This window comes from Lactuca virosa, chromosome 4 (genome assembly GCF_052849685.1).
Source record: "Lactuca virosa cultivar CGN04683 chromosome 4, Lactuca_virosa_CGN04683_v6, whole genome shotgun sequence".
Lineage (NCBI taxonomy): Eukaryota > Viridiplantae > Streptophyta > Magnoliopsida > Asterales > Asteraceae > Lactuca > Lactuca virosa.
In genome coordinates, this window is record NC_136429.1 from 446,260,666 (window position 1) to 446,272,614 (window position 11,949).

The 11,949-nt window shown below is 35.4% G+C and overlaps 1 protein-coding gene across 1 annotated transcript; it reads right to left on the reverse strand.

The window, feature by feature from the left end:
* Positions 1–11,006: 11,006 nt before the first annotated feature.
* On the reverse strand, positions 11,007–11,654 carry LOC145106707 (uncharacterized). The gene has a single exon (XM_079043645.1). The coding sequence runs from the start codon at positions 11,652–11,654 to the stop codon at positions 11,007–11,009; it is 648 nt and encodes a 215-aa protein (XP_078899771.1).
* Between the last annotated feature and the right edge of the window lie 295 nt (positions 11,655–11,949).

Sequence of the window (11,949 nt, forward strand, 5' to 3'; positions counted from 1 at the left end):
TCTCGAGGAATTCGAAGCAAACTTGAAAAAGGAGAAAAAGGCTTTTGAAAAGAAGATGGCTGAAAAACACAAGGATTTTATTTAAAGAAAAACAATTCCTGATGAAATTAATCTTTATGATAATAAAATGAAGGTTCTCAAAATATTCAGAGGAGAGAATAGTGTATTGCTCTAAAAAACCTTCTGGGTTGATATGAATACAACTTTTTCCAGTTAATAAGAAAACCTCACAAGCACCCAATAAAGTTTGGGTTCCTAAATCTTTCTGAATTTTGTAGGTGATACATGACAAACAATACGACTCTGAATGGTACCTCAACAGTGGTTGCTCGCGTCACATGACAGGAAGAAGAAAAGAAAGCTGAGGGAATTCTGATCACTGAATGACGGAGGCAAAGTAAAGTTCGGAAATAATGCCACAGGAGAGATCAAATGATATGGCATGATAACAAATGGCGAATATTCCATTCGGAAGGTAGCATATGTGGAAGGCCTGCAACATAATTTGCTAAGTGTTTCTCGATTGGTTGTAGGTACAGGGCTGAAAGTATCATTCGATGATGAAGGATCAAAAATCATTGAGAAGAAAACAAAGGCAGTGCTTCTGAAATCCAAAAGTAAGGGAGAGATGTTTCCTTTGAACATAAAACCGATCATCGGAAAGCCTTCCATTTGCCTACTTCTGAAAGCATCTTCGGATGACAATGTTGGGTTATGAGCATTCTAACACTCCTAAGTGTACATGCAACCCTAAATACCTTGGATCTATGTTTTCTCTATTATACATACAATTATGAACATCCAAGGTATTATCCTAATCTAGCATACAAAATAATAAATATAACAAGATAGAATACATACCTCTTTGATGTAGAATGTCTTCATGAAGCTTGAGTTCCTAGTGCCCCAAGTGTGACACCTCAAATGGTTCACACAACACCAAATACACTTGGAATAACTTGAGAGAAACTTGAACACTCCTTGAAATCGTCTAGCCCTCACACTCACACATTAGTGCCCGATTTCTTGAGCCATGGGATTCTTTTATATGGTGGCTATTAGGGTTACACCATGTAACTCATAACTTTACCCATTCCTTATGCTCCATGGATTTTAACCTCCATGGAGTATCCATGGGTCACCCCATGGACTTAGTCCAACATAAGTAATCTTGGATCACAAGCCCACATATATAAGAATGAATGATTTACACAATCAACCCATATATTTAATTAGTCTCCTTTTGATCACTTAATTAATTCCAAATTAATTCTTGATCAATACTAATTAAATAACCTTATTAATATATTAGAACTTATAATATATTAACCAACCTTAAGTGTTATTTCTCTCATTATAGTCTATCCAAATGCATGATGCCATGCAACCCAAATGGACCATGCCGGGTCGGGTCAAGTCTTACCAGTTATAGTTATGGACTTAGACATTAATCCAACAGTCTCCCACTTAGATAAGTCTAAAACTATTATTGCGTATGACTTCAGGAACCGATCAGCAATCGTAGCTCTCAAAAGCTTCTGTCGAACTCTGACCTTGTCGATGAACTCTGACCTTTGTCAATGACTTGTCCATTAGATAAGGGATCATATATTCCTCCATTCTAGATATCATATGGACTAAGACATGGATTATCAACCATTCTCTCTGTCCATTTGTTGTTTCCCGATTTCCGATTCATGATGACTGACTGATTGAACAAATCAAATCAGTCCTGGCTTGGCCAAGCACTCACATGTATCATCTTTAAATCATCGAGGGGCCCACATATATCGCTTTTATCCTGAAGGTAAAAGGAATGGATGAACTTCGACTCATATGGCTTGTTCTACTACTTGTTGAATCATACACAAAGGCACGTTTTATAACATCGAGTTACCAATGCGTTTTCGTGCAATCAATGTATAACCAACTCATAGTAACAACTCATATCTCTAGGTTTGAAGAATATAAGATATTACCGTCTCATGATCACTCGTGATAAAATCCATGAAGTGATTCAAATGAGCGCGGGTTGAATCCAATACTCAGAACTTATGAGCACTCATGAGTGTTGTAGCACCACTTTGTCCACCAACTTGGACCTCTACAAACCAACCCATGACAGTCTTGATTCATATCTACTTCCAACATATGACCGACTGTGGATGGTTTGAATAACTTAATCATTCAGGAAGAGCGACTTAGTTATTCTGGAAATCAAAACATGCAAAGTGAAACACAAGAATAAATGAATCAAATATGGTATCAAACGCTATGAATATAAATAAACACTTTTATTTATCACCATACTGATTACTCATTATTCATTGTTTCGGTTTTATCAACTTTATACTTGAATTTAAAACAATAGTTGTCCCATGCTCCAAGCATGTACACTATGTTTTCTAAACACTAGTCATGCCATACACCAAGTATGCATACTATGTTTGTCTATGATCTTTACTTTGTAAAATAGATCAATTGAACATCACTCCAATGATCCTCTTTTCACAGTCCCAAATCCTTACTGCAAATGCAAGAATTCCAAATTCATGCTATTTACTGAAATCTGTTAGATTCTAAACTTATATGCATTGATCCTCTTAATGATTATGCACAAAGTCAGAAAGACTTGACAACAATCATTACAGAGCATTCCAAAGGAGATCAGCTCCTTGGAAACATCCTTCTTTCATTAAGTTTCCTAATCTTACACAGATTGAATAATTTCTAACTTTGAAACATTTCCATATTCCATTTTGACTATCACTTCTGAACAAGAGTTGCCTCCTTACAGATTATGTCAATATGGTCCTTCTAGAATTAACATTATACTTCCAACTGTCCTTGAGCAACCAATCTTTGGTAAACCTTAGATTGTCCTCGACAATTGCTTAATCATTTTAGTCATATCCAATTCTAGACCTTTTCCCTTCATAATGCCCCAGGCATTTGGAAAATTTTAGAAAGGATGAATATAGCACATGTAATCGATCCTATATCCGAAGCATATGGGACACGATTCATGATGTCTCACATAAAGACTAAACCAGTCTTTTGCTATAATATTTCCATTTCAATTTGCCAAGTTCTCAAAATTCGGATTATGAAAAGGGATGCCGTAATCATATTCGAATTTTAGAATGCAAATAATGGACCCATATATAGAATTTCCTTATGTTGAGCCATTCCAACATGAAATTCATATATACATCCTTGATTAAATACGATTAAAATCTCAATCTAAGCTTTTAGAATTGAAATGAAGTATAATTTCCTCTCCCTTAATTATAGCAAAACAACTTTTTCAACCCCTGCAGCCTCACGAATTGAAACTTTTGTTTTCTATAATTAACATTGCTAACTTGCAATCTTTATCATAATTATCATGCTCCCACTAACATGATGATTATTAGCATAACACTTATGCTCCCACTAGCTTTGACATGTACTCAGAAATCAGCTGACTTTCTTACCAAAGTTCAGATTTCTGATACTAGATTGTTTTGATAAAACTTTATCAAAATCATACACCTCTCTTAGATAGCTCACATGTGTGTCTAAACAATTTTAGAACTATGAAAAGGGATGCCGTAATCATAGTCTCAATTGTTTAGACCTTTGCCACTTCTCACAAGTCCATGTTAGTGTGCCGGTAAACCACACACACTCCACTAACGACTTTGAGAATGCAAATATCACAATTGCTATCTAGGTAAAATCTACTTAGTGAAAGTGTTTCCTCACCATCATTTTCATGAATCGGAGAGAAACCTTATGACACTTAGATTTAATAGTGTATGTGTTCTTATCCATGTGAATTTGTCAAAACCATAATCACAAGACAAGGTTAGTGACAAATCCAAACTCATATTGATTAAACTTGTGCAATCTTAAATTCTTGCCATTTGGCAACTCAGGTGCCTGCCATTGCTTCCAAGTAGTTGTGCAACCAATTGAGAACTCTCAGAACTCATATGCAAAGCCAACTTGAATAGGCACAAAATTTTCAACACGATAGGTTATAAACCTCAAGTCGTGTGCTAGTGAAGGACTTTAGGTTTTATTCTTGATTAAGTCTTGAAACTTTCAAGAGCTTTAAGACTCCCACTGTCCTGTTGACATATAAGACTCCCTTGTCAAATATTCAAGAGATAGTGCGGATTCTTTATCAAGACTAACACTTTACACAATTGGCCTAAGTTGGTCTCTGTTTTATCCAAAACATCACAACTTACCAATTTCAAATGTACAAGAGTAGATAACCTTTTACTCTTACATTTGACTAGTGTTAACAAACCCTCTTTAAGATATGTCACTCAAGTTACAATCTTGGAGTATGACTCTAAGAATTGTTTTGGAACGAAGTATGACTCATCTTTTTGATTTAACCATTTCAACAATTCATGACTCCTCTTCTTAGTCATAAGAATGCACTAAGATGACTTTAGAGGACCAATTGTGATATGGTATCTTAATCATTAAGATGATCATAAACATGATACTAAAGTACTCTCCCATCTTTTCAGATTTGAGAAACTTTTATCTTTCTGCCATACTTTGATTCTTCTTATTCGTTCTGTCTCACATTGAAACTTCTCCAATGCTACAGACTTATACTTAAACTTATAAGTATAACCATATTTACTGAACTTAAGTAAATCATGACGAATAGTCTTCTTGATCTTTTGTGGTGGACTTGACCAGTGCACAAGAATGTGTACTCGATCCCTTAGTCCTTTCCTTATTCACATAAGGAATTAGTCTTAATTTTCCAAGCTGAAAGTTCTCATTCATCATACTATACAACTTACATGATTCCAAGTTTCGGTCCAATTGAACCTTGGGTGATGAGAATCTTTCCTTATTTGGTAATATTAGACACTACCACAACCGAAAGAATCAAATCCATTTTTCCAATATTCCTATCAATGGAATCTTATAAGCAACAACTTTTCACAAATGCCATTGTAAGGATACTTAAAATAAATAAAATCAAAACCTTTTTCTTTTATTTTAAAACTTTGCGGAAAAACTTATCCTTACAATCCATATGAAAACCTTGTTGTTATCTATTCCTAAGCAATATAAATATCACAACTCTTAAGTAATAGCCCAAAATTCTGATCACTGAACCATGCGATTGAAATCCATCTTCGCGATCAGAATCAGCATGTACTTAATAGAGTTAGACAATGGACTTTACCTGAAGTAGAGCCAAACTTATTGACTTTAACATCCTTAGGTAAATTTGGCAGCTTCGTAACCAATGCCCCTTCCTTTGGCAATAGTTACCTATGGACCCTTGATAATGGGACTATCTCAGACTTCGCCTCTCTCTTTACCATTGGGTCAACCGAGTTGACTATGGCCGATCCCTTTCCATTGGGAAGAGAGAGCTTTACTGGATATCCAATGTCATCATTGTCAATGTCCATAGCGTTTTAGGAAGTTGATCTTAGCAAATAGATAAGATCATTAAGGGTCTTGTCTTAGTCTGTTTCATAGGATTCCCAAAAGAACTCACTATGTGACTTAGAAAGTAGTTAAGCCACCAACTTTCTCAAGACTTTGACACCCAACTCTCCCGGCTTGTCAATATGTGACTACATCTCCAAGATGTGATCACACCTAGACCTTGCCTTGCCAATAGGGCTTGAGTGACCTTAAACTTTTTAGGAACTTGTGGGTTAGGGAGAATAATTGGAGGAGGTGAAAGAAGTATGATATCCATGGGACATCATCTTCATTTAGGAAAGCTTGTTTCAAGAGATTTGGGAAGATCATAAATGTCTAGACCAGACATCTTTTTGGGAGATATTCAAGATAGTTGATTTAAAGTCCTTAATATGACACCCAATATGAAATATTAAGGCTAGGACCCAACAAACTATTTTATAACTTAGAAGAGGGATGCCGTAATCCAAGCTATAAAATATTTGAAGGTAGGTGAATGACGATTCACCAATTTCCACCATGAAAAATGAAATAATTTATTAGGTTTTAATTGGATTTGAAAGTCCTAGATCTTTGAGATTCATTGAACTGTTCAAAGGCATGTTTCAATCTCGAGTGTGCCCTTCAGGTTTTGTGACTGGGATGCCGAGGATCACAAAACAAGGTGTGAATAACCATGCAAATATACTTGGTACCCTTAATATTTACCCCTTAATCAGTGTGCCGGTTAACCACACACGCTCCACCGATACTATAATAAATATTAAGTTACCCTTTGCCTACCTTGTTAAGTCCAGGTTAGTGTGCCGATTAACCACACACGCTCCACTAACGACTTAAGCAAAGTGCAAAGTGTAATTTCATGGGTTAGCACCAAATTCACATTTTCCTAAGTAACTAAGATTGGGTATTAATAAGAGTTTAGTTACTTAGTATTTATCATTAATACTTTTAATGAAAGGAGAATTATAGTCCTTGTCCTACCCGTTCGGCTAACGACCCTCCACCAGTCAAGGAAGCGGTGGGTGAGAGTGGACACCCATTAAACTGCCATTTTATAGGCAGTAACCTTATACCCCCCTTATAGACCGGCTTCGTGAATGAGGCCTACTAACGGTAAGACTGACTTTACTCTTATACATATATATAAATATTATTAACTTATAATATTATAAAGTATAAGGGTTGAATTTTAACTTTTAAAATTCTAAGGGCTAACTTGGAATTAAAGTATTCATAAGTGAAAAATTTTCAAATTCCAAAACTTGAGGGCAAGTTTTGAAACTATTCAAAACTAATTAATTCCATAACTTATGAGTTTAAAGTAGTTTTAAGTAAAAAAAAAAAACTCTTCAAGTTCCATAACTTGAGGACAAGTTATGGAAGACTTTAAACTAATTAATAAAAAAAAAATAACTTTTTTTTATTATAACTTATGGAACTAATTAAGGTTACACTTTTTTTTTAATTTAATGAAGAGACTCTTGAACCTCCATAACTTGAGGACAAGTTATGGAGTCATAAAACCATTTAATTAGAACTAGACTCTTCATTTTGTAACCTTTGCCAACTTTTATGAGTTTTATGATTCTTAAATGTGACTTTTCATATAACTTGAGGACAAGTTACAAAAACACACTTTGGAATCAACTCTTAGATTAAAATGGATTGAAAACAACTATTTCACACAACTTTTCTATTAATCTAAGAACCTCATAAGAACAAGATAATTCAAATCATCAATCTTCAAGAAATTAGCATGAACATACAAACTAATACAAATCTTGAAATTATGACAATTATCTTAGAAATTGGATTAGCATGAACATTACCACATCAAAAACAAGTTTATAAGTCCAAAAACATCTTAGGGTAATGTTCCTAGTCCAATTCCAGCCAAAACAATCGAATATATGCATCCAACTCGATTTTTTAGCTACTTTTGCAAGTATAACAAGAAAACAAGCCTAGGCTCTGATACCACTGTTGGGTTATGAGCATTCTAACACTCCTAAGTGTACATGCAACCCTAAATACCTTGGATCTATGTTTTCTCTATTATACATACAATTATGAACATCCAAGGTATTATCCTAATCTAGCATACAAAATAATAAATATAACAAGATAGAATACATACCTCTTTGATGTAGAATGTCTTCATGAAGCTTGAGTGCCTAGTGCCCCAAGTGTGACACCTCAAATGGTTCACACAACACCAAATACACTTGGAATAACTTGAGAGAAACTTGAACACTCCTTGAAATCGTCTAGCCCTCACACTCACACATTAGTGCCCGATTTCTTGAGCCATGGGATTCTTTTATATGGTGGCTATTAGGGTTACACCATGTAACTCATAACTTTACCCATTCCTTATGCTCCATGGATTTTAACCTCCATGGAGTATCCATGGGTCACCCCATGGACTTAGTCCAACATAAGGAATCTTGGATCACAAGCCCACATATATAAGAATGAATGATTTACACAATCAACCCATATATTTAATTAGTCTCCTTTTGATCACTTAATTAATTCCAAATTAATTCTTGATCAATACTAATTAAATAACCTTATTAATATATTAGAACTTATAATATATTAACCAACCTTAAGTGTTATTTCTCTCATTATAGTCTATCCAAATGCATGATGCCATGCAACCCAAATGGACCATGCCGGGTCGGGTCAAGTCTTACCAATTATAGTTATGGACTTAGACATTAATCCAACAGACAGTTGGTTATGGCACCGAAGGCTCTCACATCTAAATTTCAAGGTCATCAACAAACTCGTACTCGGCGATCTTGTGCGAGGACTTCCTCTTCCGAAGTTTGAAAAGGAACATCTGTGTGTCGCTTGCGAGATAGGAAAGCAAAGTCGCAAAAGTTACTCGACTGTTGTAAACACCAAAGTAATCGAGCCGCTAGAACTACTACACATTGATCTTTGTGGCCCATATGCCATCGAGAGCATTGGTGGTAATAAATATATTTTAGTGATAGTTGATGATTTTTCCAGATTCACTTGGGTTTATTTTCTTAGACAAAAATCAGATGCAACTTTGAAACTTAAGGACTTCATCAAGCAGGTCGAGCTCAAATTGCGAAAGCGTGTTCGAAACGTACGCAGTGATAACGGTTCTATATTCAAAAACCAAATGTTTGAATAATTCTTGACTGAAAGAGGAGTTTCTCACAACTTCTATGCTCCTTACAATCCTCCACAGAATTGTGTCGTTGAATGACAAAACCGATCTCTTTGCGATGCTGCAAGGACTATGCTATCATTTGCGAACCTTCCACTATATTTCTGGGCTGATGCTATCGGAACTGCCTGTTTCACTCATAATCACTCTCTTATCAATAAGAGATTCCTTATCACTCCTTATGTGATTCTAAATAAACGAAAACGTAATGTTAAGTTCTTTCATGTGTTTGGTTCCAGGTGTTTCATATTTAATTCAGAAGAGCAACAGAACAAATTTTATGTAAAGGTTGACGAAGGAATCTTTATGGGGTACGCAATTACTTCTAAGGCATATAGGGTTCTGAATAAGAAATCCAAAAGGATAGAAGAAACCTACTATGTCAGGTTTGACGATAACTACCTCAAGAAGTATCAGAAGACTAACTGTCAAGCTAAAGAAATCTTTCCTTCAACAAATCCGATGACGATTCCTCTTTCAAATCTTTATGAGGAATTCATGAATTTGTTTGATGAGCCTGAAAATGCTATTTCTTCATAATCAAATGCTCTAGATAATAAGGAAGATGAATTGAAGAAAATCATTGATGATGCTGCCAAAGATCTTGGAAATGAGCCACCTAGTCCGAAGGGTTCTGATATTCCGAAAGATTCTGAAATTCCACCTTCGCCACAAGCTTCTAATGATCTAGTTCAGGGGGGGCTCTACATCAACCTCCACAAATAATACACCTGTTCAGGGGGAGAATTCAAATCCCGAAGTCAACACTGACATTCAAATCCAAGGGGAAAATCTGATTTCGAACGTAGAGTCACATGCAAATTTCCAGGGGGAGAATGAGAATGAAAATAATGAATCCGACGTTCAATCATAATTGGAAGACGTGAATGCAGAATTGGATCTAACCTATGATCCGAACTGCCCTCCATTGGTGAAATGGACAAAGGATCATCCTCAATCTCAAGTTATCGGAACGGCAAGTTCAGGAGTCCTCACTAGAGCTCAACAAAAAGCGAATCAAACTGCATTATTTTCAAAAATGGAATTTTGCATGTTTAATTCATTCATCTCCAAAATTTAGCCTAAAACCTTAAAGATCGCTCTTGATCATTCCGATTGGGTTTTGTAAATGAGAATTATCTAAATCATTGCTACATCTTGGATAAGGCTGTGTATGGTTTAAAATAAGCACCATGTGAATGGTATGAAACCCTTATTCGTTTCTTAAAGCAATCTAAGTGTAAATAAGGCTCAGTCGACCCAACCTTCTTTCGCAAGAAAGATGGTCACCATCTGATGATCGTCCAAATTTATGTTGATGATATCATTTTCGGATCCACTAATCCTAAATTAACAGTTGAATTCCGAAAATTGATGGAAACTAAATTTGAGATGAGCTCAATGGGTCCTATTAACTTTTTCCTTAGTTTAAATATTAGACACATTTCTAAGGGTATATTCATCAACCAGGAAGCATACACGAAGACCTTACTTGCGAAATTCGGAATGTAGGGAGATTCAAAGTTCAAGGTTCCAGTGGTGTTCGGAACGAAGCTTACACCATCCTTGGACATGCCAGCAGCTGACATGACTCTTTATCGTCAAATGATTGGTTCATTAATGTATCTAACAGCCAGTTGTCCAGATATTATGTTTTATGTTTGCTATTGTGCCAGGTTTCAGTCAATTCCTCGTGAGCCTCATATGACTGTCGTGAAGAACATTTTCCGATAGCTACAAAAAACTACATCTCTCGGAATCTGGTATCCTTCCAACTCAGGGTTCTTTGTGCAAGCGTTCTCTAATGTTGATCTTGGTGGATGCGGTCTTGAACGAAAAAGTACAACTGGAGGATGTCAGTTTCTAGATGGCAAACTTGTTATTTGGCAATCCAAGAAGTAAATATGCATCTTTTTATCCACTGTTGAAGCTGAGTATATAGCAACTGCATCGTGTACTTCACAAATAGTATGGATTCAAAGTCAGCTCAGAGATTATGGAATTAATATGTAGAGGATTCCGTTATACTGCGATCCCTAGGGTCGGTCCTGAGGATTCAAATGCCCAGGACGAGGCGAATAAAAAAGGCCCTTAGGCCTTAACATGTAACGAATTAAATTACATAAACTAATTTTTTATTAAAATGACAATAAACTTATATCAATAAACATAGCAAAATCATAGTATTTTAATAAGTAATTACATATCATAAAAGCTAACCAACGATCCGTGAAGCTCTTCTAGCATTCTTGATTGCAAAATGGTTGATCAAATATTCGTAGTCTATACTCTCTAAGAGTTCGTTCTCGATAGATATCACCGCCAAACCACTAAGTCTTTATTGGGTCATTGTGGAGCATAAGTAAGATTTCACAAACTTCAATTTTGAAAAACTTCTTTCTGCAGATGCGACCGTTACTGGAATAGTCAAAAATATTCTATATGCAATGCATGCATTTGGGAAATAATCAAGTTCTTTCAAAAACTTCAAAACATCTATAGGGTTGCTAAATTCCTTGGTTTCCAATGTCTCAAATAATTTCAACTCCGTATAAAGTTCCTCGACATTAATATCCGATCTTTCTTCAAACTTGAGTGCATTTTCAAGACGATGACAATACGACTTAAGATCTTTATCTTCATTTCCTCTCAAATTATGTGGAAATAAAAAACGAAATACTTTGTCATACTCTTTAAATTGTTCAAATCTTGTCTCAAGAGAAGAAATGGCTTGATCAACAATATATAAGAAATAACTGACTCTGAATTTCTCTTCAGGTGTAAATGAAACGTCTTCCCTACTTGAACTCTCATTAAATCTTTTTTTCCGTTCAATCAAACGTTTTTGTGGAAATATTGGATTAATACCCATTTCATTAGCAATCTCCTTAGCTTCAACAATTGCTTTTGAAAAACCAGTTTCTCTATAATCCTTGAAGTACCCAATAAATTTGTTTATTTCTGTAATAGCATTGTCAAGATGCATATCCTTTGATTGTAACTTCTTACTTACAATATTCACATGGTTTAGTACTTCATACCAAATAACAGTTGATACCAAAAATTCAAAGTCACTAAGTTCTTTTTTTTGCTAGTGAAGTTGCTTCAATTGCAATTGCAGCATCATTATCATTTTCTCCAACTTGAAGTAAAGCTTCCCGTACATCCAGAAGTTGCAGTTTAATACCTTTTACACTCTCAGCCCGACTTTCCCAATGAGTTTGACACAATGACTTAAGCCTTCAAATTTTAAAATTATCTTTCAAAATTTCCCACCTCCT

Coding starts and splice junctions, on each gene's coding strand:
- LOC145106707 (XM_079043645.1), bottom strand. CDS start 11,654: ATGCATCTTGACAATGCTATTACAGAAATAAACAAATTTATTGGGTAC.